This window comes from Amphiura filiformis, chromosome 15 (assembly GCF_039555335.1).
Source record: "Amphiura filiformis chromosome 15, Afil_fr2py, whole genome shotgun sequence".
Lineage (NCBI taxonomy): Eukaryota > Metazoa > Echinodermata > Ophiuroidea > Amphilepidida > Amphiuridae > Amphiura > Amphiura filiformis.
Genome location: NC_092642.1, coordinates 46,264,353 through 46,286,088, shown reverse-complemented (window position 1 = coordinate 46,286,088; position 21,736 = coordinate 46,264,353). Strand labels below are relative to the sequence as shown.

The 21,736-nt window shown below is 35.1% G+C and overlaps 1 protein-coding gene across 2 annotated transcripts in view; it reads right to left on the bottom strand.

The window, feature by feature from the left end:
* LOC140171728 (uncharacterized) overlaps positions 1-21,736 on the bottom strand; it is a 243,489-nt gene that overhangs the window by 179,069 nt on the left and 42,684 nt on the right. For both annotated transcript variants that reach the window (XM_072195039.1, XM_072195038.1), the window contains one exon: positions 2,630-2,713. In XM_072195039.1, the coding sequence (XP_072051140.1) occupies positions 2,630-2,713 (84 nt within the window). The remainder of the gene's footprint in view (positions 1-2,629; positions 2,714-21,736) is intronic.

The following is a 21,736-nucleotide window of genomic DNA, read 5'->3' as shown; positions in this document are numbered from 1 at the left end:
CTTATCATATTTATCTCTATTGTTTACCTGCTATAGAAGAAAGACTACTATTACATCACATAATTCACTTGCACAAAATATTCTATTCCAACAGATTCCACTTCAGGTACGTAGTACAGGTGGGCCAAATATGCCCTTGGCTATCCACATTGTGCCACCACTTTAACGTATTATGACATGTTGTATCACAATTCCATTTGTACAATATGAGAAAATTACTAATCCAGGGCATAATTTTGACCCACTAAAAGAATAATGAACATTGTGCATTTAAGTCATTTTGGTGGTAGGTTCAATAATGGACTACGGCATTTAATGCATGTGATGTACGTGATTAAGCCACATAGGTTTGTTTGTTGATCAATCAATTTGAAATACATCGGTTTTTCTAATTTGATAAATGGGCTTAAAGCTAATGGAAATGGATCATTAGCATCCAATTGCAGGGGGCACTCCCTTATAATAGTACATGTCATGTGCCTGTCAATAGACCCCCTTTTTTGAGGCAAACTCTACACCCAATGCCCGCCTTTTTCATCAGCTTATACCTAATGACCTCCTTTTCTTACAAATTTACACCAAATCTGCAAATTTGTGCATGCTTCATGCATATTTTAAACAAATTTGCATACCGTATTTCCTCGAATAGTCGCCCCCACCCCCAAATAAACGCCCCACCGCTTTTTTCAACCAAGATGTTTCAAAAATGCCGATATTTCCATACTATCTTGTGTAGTAAGCTTATCAAGTTGCACACATAGCATCGATAATCTGCAAAAATCTGGTCGGAACCCTGCAAGTGAACCTGAAGTAACGGGAATAATCGTTCAAAAATGACCTCTAATAAACACCCACCGTTTTGAAAATGCAACGCCCCTGGGGGCGTTTATTCGAGGAAATACGAGGTATTATAATAGTATGTATAGTTTGATGGCCAAATTCTGGGTTTGTATTCAGATATTTAATATATTTCTCAAGTTGTCTGTTGCTTTGTTAAATCATTAACGCTGCTACAAACTTTGTAGTCTTTGCGGCTTTGGAGTTTGGAAAGGCAATGGTCACCAATGTATTTGTTGATGTTTGTTACTGTTTTGTATGCTTGCTTTTCCGCAAACCATTACTTTGAAAATCTGAATCGCTTCATAACGTAGATAGAGACATTTGAATAGAGGCTATTATGTACACAAAGTATATGGAAATTTATTACCATGATACCTGTACAGCACCCATAAACAATACTTCTCTCCTCTATCAGGCCCTATGCTAAAATATTCATGACTTCAGTATGAAGTCATCTTGCATTTCACACAAGGAACTCAGATTGACATTTCATGAAGGCCCATCAAACAAGGTTTTGCTGTTTTGGCTGTTTTACCTGGTTGCATGTTTGACCTTTTGATATAGGTTCTTCTTGCATGTGGAAAATAAGGTTCAGGCCTAAAGAATCGGATAGCAACGTTTGCACAGTATTATGTTTGTGGTTTTCAAAGAGCACATCAGACACACCAAATTGCATTCTGAATTTAAGGAATGTAATTCTGATATCAAATAATTTTGATTGTTTTTAATTTCGCGATATAATACAAATTTTATGGCAAGTTATCAAAAATTGATATTTTGATATTTACTTGCTATTTACTTTATAAATCTAATGATATGAACTTAAAGTGTATAGAGCTAGGAGGAAAAGTCATCCATCATTTGAAAATTTTGATCTTTCGTATTGAAGATATACATTTTTCCCCCAAACACCTACAATTTTTAGGTCTTTCAGCTTGGGAATTTTGAATATCGTTGTGATTGTCGAGTGTTCCTTTAACTACATAATAAATACAGCAACTGCTTGTGTTACGTTTTTCACAGGTAAGTTTTACATCGGGTTTGGCAATTTGCAAACAAGTATTTAGGCTTCTCTAAACCCCTTTTTGCTGCAATCAGCTTCAAAATGCTATTCAAATCTGCCGCAAACCCCGTACCCACTGATGCATGATGGGATAATTTGATATCCCCTCCCTACCTCTTTGACAACTGACTCATGATTGGCCAATTATGGTTGTAAGGTGAATACTCACTTGAGGCCTCCAATAAATCCAGATTGGTGTCATTGCTCCTGACTTTCTACAGCTATATCTATTTAATAAATATAACATTAACATACAAAACTACCCTTTTTCCCTTTTTACAAAAGGGTTTTTTAAGTGAAAATTTCCATTTTTCATCTATGTTATATGTATAAATCTGGTTTGCAACCACCATGACCATCATCTACATACATACTCCATATTCAACTCTGCTCTATAGACAGTGGTTTGTAAACCAAAATAATATCAAGAACCAAATGGGCCATTCCATTTAAAATCCACACTCCCCCTGTGGAAGATTCAGCTAAAGTCTTCCATAGAGGGAGTATAAGTTTTGAACAGAAGAGACAATTGGGTAACTTCAATTCATACTCACTCCAGTTGTGGGAGATATAGGTAAAGCTATGAGTATGGTTTCAAACTGATTAACTCTAACCAACGCAATTACAATTAAAAAACACACTCCCCCTGCGGAAACTATTTCCAAAATCTTCCACAGGGATGGATTTCAATTAAATGGAATAGCCAAATGTATGTCATCGACTTACCCATCTTCCTCCTGAAAGTACTGTATGTCCGAGTCAAGTGCTAAATCTGCGTCCCCGCATGACGACTTGATAGCTCCCTGTGCCCTGTGTGTACATACAAACGGAAAGAAGCGATGAGTAAAAAGCTTAATGATGCGTTTGAACACACTGCTGATGGCCAACTGCTGATATGTACCACGATCAACTGGAATGAGTCTGATGTCGGTAATAATTGAGTCTGAGACATGGGCAAAAAAGGTGGTTGAATTCTTTTGTTTTCTTGTTGTTTTGAACTGATAAATTGCCGATAACTTGGTTACAATAAGCTCTATTTTCACAGCGTTTGCATCAAAAATAATATTTTTAAGGGCTAGTAACTGATGTAAAAAAACTTGAAATTGATAATTTTTGACATTAGACTTATTTCTCTTGATCATGTCACAATATGTGATGTGATCAAGCAAAATCAGTCGGAAGTCAAAAATATTGATTTTGAGATACAGCCAAACAAAGGAAATATTTCCTTTTGTTTCCTATTGTTTTGGAAACTCTTTAACTGCTCATATCTTTTGAACTAGTTGTCCAATTTCAATGGGGTTTATTGCAAAATGTAGCTTTGCAAATGCTGTTTACAATCCTATATTGAATTGAATATGTCCGACTTCCGACTCATATTTCGTGATCATGTCACATATGCTTGCTGGTTACGATTTTGTGTTTGGTGCAGAAATGAGGACTGATGATATATTCAAGAACGAAAATGCCAGAGATAAAAGAAAACAACACTAAACCTATCAAAATGTTATTAAAATATCTTCAATGTTAAGGGTAGACGAGGTATTGTTGATCGAAGCAGCCCAAAAATTTGGCTAAATCAATATATTATTGAAAACTAACACTTTGATGTTTAAAACTTCATTCTACAAATCATACACTTTGAAGATTGGCTTGATTTTGTTGTTAATGAGTTGTATATGTTTTACAAACGTGTTGTTATTTCAGCCATCTTTACAACATAACTCAAGAACCACAGGACCTACAAAAGTATATCTGTGACATTTGAATTCTTCTGAACACTCGCTCTGAAATGATCAAAGCAATTTTTGCCAAAGCTCACTACCATTCGCAAGATGCTGTGAACTACCAAATCGCAACAGTTTGAAATAGTTGCTAACCTTAAAGTTTGTATACCTTATAATTGGCGAAAATTATCCAGTTATTGTTACCATGCATGTCAAGAAAGTCAGATAAATTATGCCCCAGCTATGTGCACACCACTCTATATCAATACACAATGTTTTGAATCGTAATTTTATCGTCAATTAAGTCGAACTTTGCATATAGTTATTTTAAAATACAAAAATATCAGCTGATCAAGCAAATATAAATATCTTCTTGCGTGTGAAACATAATAGCCAGGAGATATTTAGATCTCAGGATGCTTTTTGAACAGAAAGTCCTTTGTTTCTGCATCAACATCAGTGACACCAGTTGCTGTCTACTGAAGATAACAAAACAAGTAAATTGGTTACTACCAACTCAAGACAGCACAAACAAGACTCAATGTCTGCTATTGTTCAACAACCCCAGGTGATAACTCTCTAGTCCGAAGGTTCCCGAGTCCAAAGGCTCCTTAGTCCGAACGTTCGCTAGTCCGAACATGTAATTTACCATTCGCTAGTCCGAATTCTGAAAAAGGTTTGCTGGTCCGAATATCGGGTTCTCTAGTCCGAGGGTTCACTACGAATAATAAATAAGGTTCTGAGTGCGAATATAGAATAAGGTTTGCTAACCCTAACCCTAACTCTAACCCTAACCCTTATTCTATTTTCGGACTAGAGAACCTTCGGATTAGCAAACTTAATTTGGTTTTTGGACTAGCAACCCTTCGGACTAGAGAACCTTTGAACTAGCGACCCTTCGGACGAAGTCCCGATTTCATTACTGCTATCTACTGAAGATAGCAAACTATAATCAACAAACTTTGCATTTGACTGATTTGTAGTATCCACTATCCACTCAGAGTGGATATATTACCCTTCTCAGAATCCTTTGCAACATGATACATCACCTCATTTCATAAAATGACACTCCTATTACTTTGCACATGTTGAGAATAGACTAGCTAAACATGGATGGATACTCATGCAACAAATATAAATTTGCAAGATAGATCTGGAATGTGTGCTGTTCATCGAGGGATCTTTTGTCACTATCAACATATTTATTTCATGGGAAGGCAGTTTTTATGTAAGTGAGTATATTTATTACATGGGAAGGCAGTTTTTATGTATGCGAGTATATTTATTTCATGGGAAGGCAGTTGTTATGTATGTGAGTATATTTATTTCATGCAGAAGACAGTTTTATGTAAGTGAGTATATTTATTTCAGGGGAAGGCAGTTTTTATGTATACAAGTATATTTATTTCACACGGAAGACAGTTTGTTACGCGAGTACATGATTAAGGCTAATGGAATGGCCGAAATCAGTAATTAGTTTCTGCCCAGAAGTAAACAAAAGTAATTAATGCTAAGCTGATCACTATTAAAAATTGATGCCACTGAAAATGAAACGTAAATAGGAATCAAGTCTGAGGCTATCTCCAAGCCATTTTTTCCAAGTATTGGACACAAGAAAAAGATAGAAAATGAAGGGAGCACTGGGCTATTCCAGTTGAAATCCATACACCCCCTATGGAAGACATGACCTTAATCTTCCACACAAGTAGTGTGAATTTTAAATGGGAAATTGGCGACTCCATTTGAAACTTGCACTCTCCATGTTTTTCTGACCCTTTAACCTGAATCTACCACTGAGGGAGGGTGAGTTTCAAATGGAGCTGCTAGTGTGTTCATTCCATTTGAAATTCATACTACCCTTATGGAAGATGTTTCAAAACTCTTCCACAGGAGGAGCATGGATTTTAAATAGAATAGCATATTCCACTGAAACATACCATTTTCCATTTTTTTTTTTTTTTTTTTTCAAAAATCATTAGGGATGAACTTATAAATTGTGGATCCTATGCCATAACATTCCCATCTCTTATAACTTGAGAGCAAAAAAATGCAACATTGAAATGGATGTTGTCTGTGCAAACTGTTCACTATATCATGTTTCGAAGTAAGCTGGTGGTGACAAAACAAATCCGATCCACTTTGCCCTATCTGGTAACATAAATGCACAACACTCCTGATGCACTTGAAACCTCCCTCTACAATGAGCAATAAGATATCGGAGCTCCAAATGGATACAAGATCTACAGAACATTCAAGAAATGAAAGAAAACAAATGGTGTTTTCGGTACATAATCTGATCCATTCGAACAATCTAGCAACTTCTATATTGCACATGGAATACTCAACAGAAACATTAATGAAAACTTATGGAGACAAGTCACCACTACTCTTTTATCCCCAGACAGAAATAAAAAAACATGTTGACATTTTCTTGCATCTCATGTCGACATTCGAGAAAAATCAGTGAATTAATTTACCAAACTTAATTGTTTGTCGAAAACTGGAATCAGCCATTACTTAAGCAGCCAAATTTGAACAAGTGATTGCTGGAACTTTACTTTTCTGGGGAGGTACAATAAAGTTGCTACTTGCACTCATTTCACCGTGGGCTATTCCAGTTGAAATCCATACACCCCCTATGAAAGACCTAACATTAATCTTCCACACAGGGAGTGTGAATTTCAAATAAGGTTACCTGAATGGGTTAGTCTATTTGAAATCCACACCCCCTGTGTGGGAGATTTAGGTTATGTCTTCCATAGGGGGTGTATTGATTTTAATTTACTGGAATGGCCATTTGTTTTTAAAGCCTTATTTATCATGATTAGCCCTGTTTTAAACCAAATATAGAAATGCCAGCCACTTAATTTGACCACTTAATTATAAAATACATCTAATTTACAAAAAAACAAAGAAAAAAAACATGTCACATTCAATCTTAGATACTATAATTTGTTGTTAGTATTTTCTCTGTTTCTGAATATCTGCATGCTCTTCGAATCAAAAACACCATTTAGACCGAAAGTATTTTTCCGAGTGTTTTTTTTTCCTTCAGAAAAAATGCAAAGATATTGAAACAGCATTCACTTTTTAATATTTATACAGTATAAATAAAAATACGAAAAAAATATCAAAAAAAGTGAAGAATTATTTCAAAGAGAAAAGCTCAGATGGAATGTCTCTAATAAAAACTCCCACTCTCTGAATCAATTCATCTGATTCCGATCCGCTGAATTCCTTCAAATGCTTTCAAGACTGATTTTTCTTTTATTAATTGTGATGAAAAGTACTATGTTACCATGGTAACTGTATAATTAAGGATAATCTTATAAGTAACACACAGGAGTATGCATACATGTGATCAGATCTCGTCAATTCCTATAGTGCTTTGGTTTATTACACTTTTTCTGTACTAAAGTCTGCACAAAAAGTAACACAGATGTTATAAATACGCCCATAGCTTCAGAACTAATAAATGTTTCCACAATATTTCTACATAAAGAAAGATGATTTATTTACGCGCATTTTGATACCCCATTTGTCAAATGTTGTTCAATATTAAAAACACAGCAGTGCTTTTAAAGAAATATACCCTAATTTAAAAGTTGCAGTTTACAACGATCAATGGTTATTACGCAAGCATTGTGGCACGTAAAACCCTCCATTTATCTTCGCGCTGACTTCAAATCAATACAAATAGCGGCAACTTTTAAATTCGGGTATTTTTCTTTTAAAACACTGCTGTGTTGTTAATATTGAACAAATTTAGACAAATGGGGTGTCAGACTAATGCGCGTAAATAAATCATCCTTCTTTCTATCTTGAAATATTGTGAACACAATTATTAGTTTTGACGCTATAGGCGTATTTATAACAACTGCGTTACTTTTTGTGAAGACTTTATAAAAAATTACTTTCTGACTGCACACATGAACTTTCAAGAAGCCAAAGACAATCAAGTCAATATTGAAGGTGCTCCGTTGGGTATATGAGATGATATAAGTGTACTTTTTGTAGTGCATTTTCTGTTGGTTTGCTTTTTATCCGAATAAGTCTGGTTTAATTGAAATTTATTCTACCACCTCAAAAAACCAAGCCAAGCAGATGATCACAGACCTGTAGCCATAAGGGTTTCGTTGGCCGTGCCAATGAAAGCGAGCCTATATATCACTTAAGAGTGATTGTGTCATAACATCACGTGGGATGCACGCATGCTTACGGGTTTTCCGTGTTGGATTCTGTTGGGATTTGGCAATGTTAGGGTTAATGTATGCAGTAGTATTAACCCTAACATTGCCCGTAGTTTTTTGCTATTGGAAGGTAAAGAAGGAAAAAAAGGAGAGAAAAAAAGGAGAGATGAACAAAGAAGTCACTTGGTACCCCTGGGAATTGAACCCGGGACCTTACCGTGCCACGCACAAGATCACCGACCGATAGCCGAGGGGGCTTTGCTGGCCCGGCCAGCAACTCCATGCTTATATATGACTTATGATATGTGATTGCATAATGGCATCATGTGGGACATGCTTGCGCAGTGGTTTTTCTTGTAAGATTTTTGATAGGTCTACTTTTAATCAGCGTACTATCACTCACCAACCATTTCTACAGAGTAAGTTTCATTTCAAAAGTCTGAATCTGCTGCTTGTTATTTGCCATGTATGTTGTTACCATTTCTTCATTAATGGGAGTAGACTAGATCATATCAGGTCACATAAAGCACACAGACAGCTTTTTGCTTAAAGGCATATATTGGAATGTCATCTTTCCCTGGGTAAGATCTGACACCATGCCAGCCCATGGCCAGAGGGTAACATGAGTAGGTTTGTTTCACCTTGAAGGCAAGGATAGTCTGGCTAATATGGGCTAACTTTCCCCTAGGCCATCCAATATGCCATGAATTAGTAGGACTACAACTGATATCTACTGGTCACTTTATACTCCTATTTCCACATCTGTTAATTTTATATGGGCCTTTAAGTAAAGCAGTTCTCAAGCAAAAACAGAATCCACTGTGTAAACTGTCTTGAGGATTCCAATCCCTAAGTTTGTCCTCAAATTTATCCCCAAGAAATTTAGGGGATTTCCTGGATGACCCCTTTTTTTAGGTACGGCTACCCGATGACCCCCATTTTTAGGTGCGGCTACCCTGCTGGGTTTTTTTTGTCTGGCATTGTATCATCAAAATACCACAAAATAATTTAGAAACTTTCAAATTCTTTTGTTTTCAGCAAATTTGTATCGTAAATTTGGAATTTGGAACAAGAAATAGAATTTCCATTTTTACAATGACTGTCATGTAGATGTAAGCGTGATCCTAAAAAATGCCTTTCACATTGACCAAAACTAATTACAAGACCTCTTCTACATTGAGGCTGGCTTTCCCTTTTAAAGGGAATTTTTATTATACTTTTATACCCAACTAGATTTCGCGGTTCTCGGGTCGGGCGCTTCTCGTGATAGGCCTATTTCTAATTATCCAAACCCGTTACCCATATACCTACCCTGACTTTTTAAACTACTATGAAATGCGTCTCTCAATGATCAAGACCCAACTTGAAAAATGTGTTGGGTCCGATGAGATGCACCTGTAAGTCACACTGTAATGCTTTTCGATCGCGCACTGTACGCCGCGACTTTTCCCGTTGATAGCGCATCATGAGCACGCGATAGTGCACCGCGTGAACGCGAACGCGCTGATCTTGAACGCGATAGAGAAGCCATGGACGGACGGACACGCCGTTATTAGTATTAAGATGACCCCCTTTTCCAAAATATTATGCCCAATGACCCCCTTTTTCATTATGTTTGTACCCAATGACCCCTCGTTTTGTACTGATAGGCCCTACTTGGCGATGCCGGTAGGCACATACTCGTCACTTCTAAAGTTGAGGGGGGGTGTGGACACACAGTCTGGGATTGACTTAGGAATCCGAAGACCATCTGAATACACCTATAGTGGAAATACATCTTTTCGCAAACCATGTGTGCTAGCTCTTTCACATTTCTGAATAGGAATCATGGTAAAGTTACAATGTTCAGGAATCAACCCTGCAACTTATACTAAGTGAATTTCATCAGATTTCAGTCATAAAGGTTAAAGGGCTCACGCCATATTGCTGATAGTAATCGATAGGTAAAAAAGATTACATTTCAGACTATTTTAGCCAAACTAAAAAGGTGAATTTCGGCGTTTGATGTGCCAATGCGTGCAAAATTGTGCAATTTTATCCTATTTTGATCCAAAATATGGTGTTTCGGGGGCTAAAAAGGAAGCCGCACCTGGGTCAATTATATTGCTTTATTTTTTCTTCTATATTAGAATTTGTAGGGGACATCTCTCCTAAGGAAAACTATGTGTTGCCTTTGCCCCCCCCCACCCTTTCAGCCACCTATGGCTGCCAGGGGTTCTTGAATCTTCCAACTTGCAACTACACACTCATATGGTCACATACGATTAATGGAGAATGACCCGTCTATTGCATGATTGATATTACTACTTCCAGGTATGGTGAGATACATGTATTTAAGGGAATTCCCCTTCTATTGTGCAGCTGTTTATTTGAATATTCCACAGAGTAAACATATACTTCCTGACTTTGGTTTATTATATTGTAAAAGTAGAAATTTTCGCAGCATATAATTTTTCACGCTTTGCCAATTTTGTGAACATTTTCCTCAGGACTGTTTTACTTGTTTTTAAATTCACAATTCTAAGCTTCCATACTATAATTTCGTGAGCAGATCTGGTCCAATATCAGGCTAATAATGAAACTGTGATATAGGCAAAAAATGAGCGAAAAAAACAAATAATAAAAAACATCAGGGGTGTTATTGACATATGATTTCTAATTCAACACTTCGTTGGGGAAATTTGACACTTGACAATTGACACGTGTTGACACCCGTAATGAGGTCTAAAATGCCGAAAAAGGTTGATAGATAAGATTAAATCACGCCAATATGAGTTACGATCGGCAACTTCCGCTGCAAACATACTTCCTGGTTGACGTTCTCTTATGGATTCGGGTCATCTTCGGCAGGTAATTTTTGACTTCGTATGGTAAGCTTATTTGGACAAAATAGCATGGAAATTTCATTTTTTTCAAGCATGTGTGCCATATCGTTTGTGTATCGATACTACCATTGAGTGTACCAACATGTCGGAAGTCTATGAATTTTCCGACTATTGATACTTTCGACAGTCGATAACGGGCCTAAAAAAACATAAGAAAATGGACATAATAAGTTCACAACTTTGCCACCAAGTATTCAATAGACCTGGAGATTCAACATCAGTAAATACTGAGGAAGTTAGTATAATGGTAATAACTCAATTTTCAACATTTCCGACTTTGGCCTGAGTGAATCAGATTAGGTCACATGTCTGTACAGAAAAGGAATACATTCGCGCATTGTAATTTTCGCGGTACCTGCTAACGTCTTGCTTTAAACGTGAAAAGCGAAAAATAAATGCGGTGAAAACATTCCCATTGTTACAGGAGCTGTATCAATCACATCAGGATCTGTGATTACATATTCTAGATAAAATTTGATGCAGACATGCACTTTGCTTTTGAGATATGACCTTTGATAGTGAAACACAAAAACATGGAATACAATTGAATACCTGAGTGGAAGAAGGGCCCAACTCCAATTTTTAACAAAAATGAGTTAGACCCAGCATGTTATTACCAGCAGACTGTTCTTCCTTGTGTGTGAAAGATGAGCCAAAATCCACTCTCTAAATAGTCTTCCATGTACACTTAATCATGGTTTTATGGAAGAAAGGCCCAACTCCATGGAGTTGGGCCCTTCTTCCACAAATATTGGGTTAAAGAGGAATTTTTGTTCCTCCATGAAATCTGCTTTTCACTACAATAAACTTTCTTGCTAACATATTACATGCTTCTACTTGTGCAATTAATGGATAATTACCAAATTTCTGTAGCTATTTATAACACATCTGCTTACGGAACTACCGCTTGCAGTCTATTAGTGGAAGAAGGGCCCAACTCCAGCTCGTATTTTTATTTATTTATTTAATCTTTCTTTAACCAGGGTAGCCCCTTCAGTAACTAGTACTGATCTCCAAGGGGGCCCTGAGTGACAATTCACAATATACATATACATTGTACAATTTCATAACAGAGGTTAATATAAATTAAATTAAAAGCAATGCATGGAATCAAAAGTTACATGATACATTAGTTACATTGTACATCAGGTTCATTTTTACATTAGGTCTGGTAACACCTATAGTTACATGATTAAATATTGATAATATTATAACAATGTACATGTTTGGCAATCAGATATAAAGAAAAGACAAAAAGTTAAATAAATTTGTGGAAATAGATAAAATCTAATCACAAATCTGAAATACAGGTTTTAAAAGTATTAACACTACATATCTCAGAAAACAGTACAATATAGCAAAATCGAGGAAAAGAGGGGTCAGCATTTTTTACTCATATTTTGAAGTTTCATTAGGTTCCCTAAAGTATTCATGAAAATAGTGATGAAAAATTCCCATATCCCCCCTGAGCAAGATACCAGACCACCCTAAAACCGCCCTAAAATATGATTCTGTTAACCCCTGACAAATTTGAAAATATTGAATTTTGCACACATTTCAGATGATATGTTTGAATATAACACAATGATTTATCAGTTTATTTTTTCTGTCATGTAATATTACATATTTTTACAATATAAAAATGCAAAGCAAGCTTAAAATTTTTTTTGGAATGTTCCATTTTCAGCTTGAGGGGTGAGACTATATTCTAGTATTTTTGAAATGTTGAAAATGCCTAATTTTCCCCAATCTTTGATGGAAAAAATAAAAACCTTCATATCTTTTTTTATTTTTTATTTTTTTGTCATAAATTACCCCAGTATTGATGTTTACAAAAATGCATTCAAAATCATGGAGACTTCTTTAGTATTTTACTTACATGTCCACCAATTCAGGGCACTTCTAACAATTAGTCAAATGAGGCATTTGTGTTACTTACACTTCTACTTCCATATCACTGCATATGATGATGACTTTAATTCAAAATTGCAATATTTTGTTTATCACTCTATACCACATGACTACGGTGACACAAACATGTGATATTAGCAAGGGTTAGTCCATTATTTCAAAGGGGTGTTTGACGAAAACTGGGGTATCGAGGTTTTTGCTATATTTCACTGTGTAAAATGGCTGATATTGAGCAGATAATAGCTGTACGGTCTGCTAAATGCTCATATCTCTACAGTATGATGCTAACTAGGAGAGTTGCATTAACGTGGTCAAACTTAACAAATATGGTTATAACAATAAGCAACAAAAGACTTTTGAAAATGCTTTTTTTACAATATCCAGGTCTCCATGTTCAAAATGCCTTCGTTCATAATTTTAATTTGTGTGTTTTTATAGGAAATATTTTATTTTTCGTTAAACATTATTCCACTATTGCTGTTTGCACAAATATGCAGTCATATCATTGAGACAACCCAGGCCTTGCCGGCTAGATTTTAAAGGCGAGTGGTTAATCACTCGCTACCATGATGCTAGGCGAGTGGTCGAATTTTCACAAATATAACTTATTTGGGTATAATCAAGTAAAGCTTTGGTCTTAAAATGGTATCTATGTATTTCGCGCGCTAAAATTTTTGACTTTCTCCGCTAGGAGGGGCATAAAATCGATTAAATGCTGAATTGGTTGATTCGATGGTAGATTTGGGAGATTCGCGGCGAGTGATATTAAATGTTTATGGCGAGTGGAAAATCGCTCGCTAGAAATCGAGTTTGGGCGAGCGGTGGCGAGCGAGAGCGATCGCTCGATCAAACAGCAAGGCCTGCAAAAATTGCATCTTACTTACATGTCCACCAATTCAGTGCATTTTTAGCATTATCCCATTATTGCTGTTTGCACAAATATACAGTCATATCATTGCAGAGAATACCATAGCATCTAACATATCCACCAATTCAGAGCATTTTGAACAATTGGTCAAAGGAAGCATTTGTGTTTCTTCAGGTATTTCTTACACAAACTACCCGGTACTTCCTGTACAACAGATGGTAATGATTTCAACAAAAAATACGTTTAACATTGTGTCACTGGGGTGTTTGTAGAAAACTTAATTATCATGGTTTTCACCATATTTCATTGTTTCGTATGGTTAACATTGAAGGGATAATACATAAATGGTCTACCAAAATGCTGAATCGACAAATTTTACGCAAAATTGCCGCAAAAAGCGGATTAAAAAAAATTAAAACCAAAATCAAGACTTCAAATAACCAATTAAATTCAATATATTTACAACAGCTACATTCTAGCATTGGGAAAAAGTAGTCCACTTTCGGGGCTTGTATCCGATAAACTGAAATACTCTCCATGATTTTTATTTTTTGATTTAATTAGTCTGGAATAAAACTAGTTTACCTGTGAAAATAAAAGATATGAAGGTTTTTATTTTTTTGCGTCAAAAAGTGGGCAAAAAACGCATTTTTCCTTTTTTTAAAAAAAAGTGAAAAATAGGAAAACACCCCTCCTAAAAATGGAACAAACCAATTAGATTTTTTTACGTTTTCTGTCATATCTGTTAAGGGTAATATATCAACTTGATACCTACAGAGTATATTTTTTATTGTGAATGTTTTTCTATATCTTTGATCATCGTTAAAATACTCATTTTCTAGCCTTTTCGATGTCATTGGCCCATTATAAGCAAACTTGTTCTAGAGTGATGCCTCTGTATTATAATGGAATAGCCCAAGCTTCAAAATACCCTTGATTGTCATCTTAGACATTATAAAGGAGAAACACTTTCTTTTTAATAAAAATACACAATCAAGACTTCAAAAAACCAATTAAACTCAATTTCTTTACAACATCTGCATTCTAGAATATGGAAAAAGGAGTCCACTTCGGGGCTTCTATCTCATAAACTAAAAGACTCTCCATGAATTGTATTTCTTTATTTAATTAGCCTTGCATGAAACTAGTTTACATGTGAAAATAAAAAAAATTAAAAGGTATGAAGGTTTTTATTTTTTGCATCAAAAGTGGGTAAAAACACATTTTTCACTTTTTCTCAAAAAGTGAAAAATAGGAAAACACCCCTCCTAAAAAATGAAACAACCCAATTAGAATTTTTACTTTTGCTTTCATATCCGTTAAGATTAATATGTCAACTTAATACCTGCAGAGTATATTTTGATTATTAATGGTTTTCTATATATTTGATCACCTTGAAAATACCAATTTTTTAGCTTTTTTGTTGTTGGAAAGGGGGAGGCAGGAGGTCATTTTAGGGGGGTCTTGTATCTCGTACCAGAGGGGTCGTGAGATTTTTTTAATGTCACCAGTGTGCATAACTTGGGACACTTGCTCAACCATGAAAGAAATCCGCCTACCCTCGTTTTCCTCGGTCTGTCTGCTTCTACCAGATATTCCGTGTTAAGGGTCATGGAAGAAAAGTTTCTGCAGATGTCTTGAGGGAGTTCGTTCCAAGCATAACATGATCTGTAGTGAAAAGTTCTCTTGCCAGGATTTATGTTCCATTTTGGAATGGTAAGAGAATTGAAAGTTTGGCTTCTGGTACCATGAGTATGAAGAGATTGCATATAAATAAATTGAGAGGATAAGTAAGATGGTGCATTATGGGTAAGGCACTTGAACACAATTATCAGAAGTTGTTTTTCCCATCTTGTATGTAGTTTATCCCAGTTAAGGAGGCACACAGGATCACTAATTATCCATTATTATTCACCTCATAACTCGAAAACTATTAATGTAAAGTATATAAAAGTATACATTTTTTGAAAGGAAATGAGCTCATAAATTCATTTAAAATGTCAGTTTTGGGTCAAAAAGTACAATTTTTGAGAAAATCCAAAAAAACGGCTTTTTTGACCAAAAATTTTTGGTCCGCCATAAAAAAATTATTTGAAAATCAAAAACTGTAAAACATGAATTTTATTAATTTAGACAAATAAATCTAGAAAGTGTTTTTTTATTTTTTCGAAGTTTTGCTTAGTTTTTAAAATATCGGCAAAAAATCAGTAAAAACGTGTGACCCGTGTTCAAATTTTTGAATCATGGGTGATAAAAAAAGTTCTAGGCCCTAAGCAAAAAAAAAATAAAAAAACACTATCTAGATTTTTGCCATATCTACACGTTTGACTTAAAAACTTACCTCGGTGATGCTTCATTTATACGCTATGACGGACCAAAAATGGATAAAAGTGGTCAAAAATGAACTTGCCGAAAATCGCGATTTAGAAAAATACAGCGAATTTTAGGTCCATTTTTGAAGATTATTCCATAAATATATAATCCGGTGACTTGTGACGTTTGGTCAAGTTAGAAAATGAGAAAGGGCGTCCAACTGCAGCAGATTGGCATTTTTTTGGTGATTTAGAAGGTAAAATATACAATATGACAAAATTATCCGTGCACATTCGGCAGATGTTTATCCACATGGAGTAGCCATTTTATTTACTTCAGTCTTGTTTCCATGGTGCAGCAGAGCGTCTGGCAAGGCCGCGGCGTCGCGTCGGCGTTGAGGAGCGACTGGCGCAGCGGACAGACAGACAGGTTACGCGAATAAGTTGCACAGTGCATGGTCGTGTTGCCATGAAGCGAAACCATGATTATTTAAGCACAATTTTGTCCTGTTCCGTAAAAAAAAAAAGATCATGCTCTGTATTAAAATTTGCGGACATCAGAACATTAAAAGTAGCATAGAATAACTGACAAGCAATTATTTTAGCAGATAATCAGGAAGTTTATGAAATGAAGAATAAATTGAGACATAATCATGATAATTGCGATTTCTGTTTTGTCCTAATTTTCATAATTTTGCTTTAAAATGCAATGTTTTTAATTTATCGTTTTTGGTGATTTTCTTTTTTTCTTTTTTTTTTGGTGTTGACAAATATTGCATTTTTATGTTCATTGTCCTTTTCTGAACCATAAACATGATGTTGTTACTACTCGTTGCTTTTTCTTGAGAGGCACCACCGCGGCCCGTCCGCGCCAAAGATAGGGGCCTAGGCATTTTAACGCCCGTTGTAGCTACAATCAACGAAAAAAGTCCTTGGAACGCTTGGCACACTCTGTCGAAATTCCGTGCAGAATTTCTTATGTTCATGGAAATGACCTATATTGTGTTTGGGAAGAAACATGACATCTACAACAATGATTTACCCTTCCCTCTCCCCATCAAGCAATGTTGGAACACATTGGGGAACCGCTGAAGACATTGGCATTTCTCAACATTGTACGGGGAGAGGGGTGACAGTTTTCCGTTATTTACACGCAAGCGTTCCAAGACTTTTTTCTTTGATTGTCTCTACCGAATGCAAAATATTTCATCTAAATTTCGTTTTTGTTTCATAACTCAAAACGGAATGTCGCATGAGCTTCAAATTGCACACGATTTGAGAGTGGATTATATGCTTTGTAATCATAATAAAATTGTTGCTAAAGAATTTGGTTTATTAAGGGAGTGGTCATTTTAAACACCCCCTATGCTAAATTACTCACGTTTCTTAATCATGGCTCTAAAATGCTCTAAAATGTCGTTTTTGTCCATAACTCAAAAACAGAATGTTGTATGAGTTTCATATTGCACCAGATTTGAGAGTAGATAATATACTTTTGAATCATAATAAAATTGTTGATAAAAATGTTGGGTTATTTAGGGAGTGGTCACTGAAAATACCTCCTATGCTAAATTACACAAGTTTCGTAATTATGCCCTCTACTGTAAAAAAACCTCAAAAACACTACAAATACATTTTTTACAATATCACAATGTTTTGCAGCATGTTTCCAAAATATTTTCAATGTTATTAAAACTTAAAACATTTTGTACCCTTTATGATATAACCCAACATGTAAATGTTTTCTCTAAAACTTGTGTTAAGCTGAGTATAGGCATATATAAATGTCTTCTGGAAAACTTGTGTATGCTGAGTATAGGCATATCCGAGCGAATCAGAACGATTATGATGTAACAATTTGAAACAACTCATTTCTGAATATTATTTATATTAAAACACGCTTTAGCCATGAGAAAAAACAAGAAAAGAAAAAAAAACACAATTGAATATACTTTTGTTTTAAAGACCACCACTGGGACTCGAACCATTCACATCGGTCAATAGTCAAAAGGTTATCAGTCTGAGGACTAATCCGCTACGCCACGCTGCCATTTCGCAATCGAAGTAACAAGTTTTGTTCTTTTATAACTTTTATAGTAGTCAGATATCGGGAAATTGTAAACTTGTATAGAGTGCTTGCACGAAAGGTCATGAGTTCAAATCATCCTCCAGACACGCTCCATAAGATATGCTAATGCATGGAGTACAAAGAATTACTTTGATCAAAACCAGTTAAACAGGTGATTGGTATTGTACTCCGTGCATTTGTATGTCCTCTGGAGCGTGTCTTTAGGATGGTTTGAACTTTATGATCTTCCATGCAAGCACCCTATAGTAGAAACGGCAAAATGTATCAGTTTACCATAATGACAAAATGGTCCAAAATCGACATTTTATGTTTTTAGGTCGCATCTCACGAAGCGTCACGTTCGTTTACATTTGCTATACCAATTGAAAATGTTTTATTGCAAAAGGAATGAAACATTCGTTTCACATATGAAATTTGTTAACAGTTAAGTTTATTACCAATTTAAATTGAAATAAATACGCATAAACAACTCATTTCTGAATATTATTTATATTAAAATACGCTTTTGCGATGAGAAAAAAAACAAGAAAAGAAAACAAAAAAACAACAATTGAATATAATTTTTAAAAAAAGACCACCAATGCGACTCGAACCACATCGGTCAATAGTCAAAAGGTTATCAGTCTGAGGACTAATCCGCATTCATACGCTGCCATTTATTTCAATATCAAGTTTTGTTCTTTTATAGTAAGAGTATTAAAGTGTCATTGTATAGTGGAAATGGCAAACATTATCAATTGGTATAATGACAAAATGGTCCAAAACGAACATATTATGCTTTTTGAGGCGCATCTCTGAAAACATAAAATCGTTTACATTTGCTATACCAATTTTTAATTAAGGAATGAAACATTGATTTCATATATAAAGTTTACACTTTAACACTTTACCATTTTGAATTAAAAGAAAAAACATGTTATTTATTGTGCAATGGCAGCGTCATTCCTTGTAGCGATTAGTCCTCCGACTGTTAACCTTTTGGCTATTGACTGATGTGCGCGGTTCGAGTCCCAATGGTGGTCTATATTTTTTCTTTAAGTGTATTAAATTGTTGTTTCTTTTTTAGTTTATTTTTTTCTCATCGCAAAAGCGTATTTTGTTATAAATAATATTCAGAAATGAGTTGTTTCAAATTGTTACATCATAATCTTTTCTGATTCGCCGGATGTGCCTATACGCAGCAAACACAAGTTTTAGAGAAAACATAAATTTTATATGTTAGGTTATATCATAAAGGGTACAAAAGCGTTTAAATAACATTCAAAAAACATTTTGGAAAACATGCTGCAAAACATTGTGATATTGTACGAAAAATGCATTTGTAGTGTTTTTGAGTTATGAGACAAAAGCGACAATTGACTCGGTGTCATACAGAAGAGGGCCATAATTACAAAACTTGTGTCATTTAGCATAGGAGGTGTTGTCAGTGACCACTCCCTAAATAACTCAACATTTTTATCAACAATTTTATTAGGATTCAAAAGGATATTATCTACTCTCTAATCGTGTGCAATATGAAGCTCATACAACATTCTGTTTTTGAGTTATGGACAAAAACGACATTTTAGAGCAGTTTAGAGCCATAATTATGAAACGTGTGTAATTTAGCATATGGGGTATTTTCAGTGACCACTCCTTAACTAAACCCAATTCATTATCAACAATTGTATTATGATTGCAAAGCATATAATCCCCTCTCAAGTCGTGTGCAATATGACGCTCATACAACATTCTGTTTTTGAGTTATGGACAAAAACGACATTTTAGAGCAGTTTAGAGCCATAATTATGAAACGTGTGTAATTTAGCATATGGGGTGTTTCCAATGACCACTCCTTAAATAAACCAAATTCTTTATCAACAATTTTAATATGATTGCAAAGTATATGATCCACTCTCAAATCGTGTGAAATTTGAAGCTCATACGACATTCCGTTTTTGAGTTATGAGGCAAAAAACGAAATTTAGATGAAATATTTTGCATTCGGTAGAGACAATCAACGAAAAAAGTCCTTGGAACGCTTGGCACACTCTGTCGTAATTCCTTGCAGAATTTCTTATGTTCATGGAAATGACCTATATTGTGTTTGGGAAGAAACATGACATCTACAACAATGATTTACCCTTCCCTCTCCCCATCAAGCAATGTTGGAACACATTGGGGAACCGCTGAAGACATTGGCATTTCTCAACATTGTAATGGGGGAGAGGGGTGACAGTTTTCCGTTATTTACATAAGCGTTCCAAGACTTTTTTCTTTGATTGTAGGCCTATACCTACATCACAGGAATCCCAAGTAAAATTTTAAAAGATTCTGATGTGTCGCATTACTCAATATTCCGTTTTTGTTATTGTAATTGTTTGTTGTTATCATATTTTATTTTTAACTTTTTACGGAATATCAAACACGTACAAATAGCCACAATAAAGTTGTAAAATATTTTGTACCGCATAAAAGTGAATAAAATACAACAACAAAAATTTAAAAAGTGTGTCTGTTGTTGTTTGCAATCAAATAAGCGATGTAAAAAGTGGGGTAAAAGTTGTAATATGTCTTGAATAAACTTCTTGTAAAACGGAAAAAAAAAGTAGGCCTATATATATGTTAAGCGGGCAAAACACGGAGAGGTCACAAGAAAACTGAAAAACAGGGAAATTGGACATAGCCTAACAAAACCGAATTTCAAAAGTAGAAAGCGGAACACTTATGGCTTTAAATTAAATTGTGGTTTATGCAGTAGGCCTACCGTATATAGGCATCATGCTATAAAGAGCGTTTTAAAACACTGCATGGTAATAACTCAATTTTCAACATTTCCGACTTTGGCCTGAGTGAATCAGATTAGGTCACATGTCTGTACAGAAAAGGAATACATTCGCGCATTGTAATTTTAGCGGTACCTGCTAACGTCTTGCTTTAAGCGTGAAAAGCGAAAAATAAATGCGGTGAAAACATTCCCATTGTTACAGGAGCTGTATCAATCACATCAGGATCTGTGATTACATATTCTAGATAAAATTTGATGCAGACATGCACTTTGCTTTTGAGATATGACCTTTGATAGTGAAACACAAAAACATGGAATACAATTGAATACCTGAGTGGAAGAAGGGCCCAACTCCAATTTTTAACAAAATGAGTTAGACCCAGCATGTTATTACCAGCAGACTGTTCTTCCTTGTGTGTGAAAGATGAGCCAAAATCCACTCTCTAAATAGTCTTCCATGTACACTTAATCATGGTTTTATGGAAGAAAGGCCCAACTCCATGGAGTTGGGCCCTTCTTCCACAAATAATGGGTTAAAGAGGAATTTTTTGTTCCTCCATGAAATCTGCTTTTCACTACAATAAACTTTCTTGCTAACATATTACATGCTTCTACTTGTGCAATTAATGGATAATTACCAAATTTCTGTAGCTATTTATAACACATCTGCTTACGGAACTACCGCTTGCAGTCTATTAGTGGAAGAAGGGCCCAACTCCAGCTCGTATTTTTATTTATTTATTTAATCTTTCTTTAACCATTGTAGCTCCTTCTGTACCTAGTACTGATCTCTAAGGGGGCCCTGAGACAATTCACAATATACATATACATTGTACAATTTCATAACAGAGGTTAATATAAATTAAATTAAAAGCAATGCATGGAATCAAAAGTTACATGATACATTAGTTACATTGTACATCAGGTTCATTTTTACATTAGGTCTGGTAACACCTATAGTTACATGATTAAATATTGATAATATTATAACAATGTACATGTTTGGCAATCAGATATAAAGAAAAGACAAAAAGTTAAATAAATTTGTGGAAATAGATAAAATCTAATCACAAATCTGAAATAC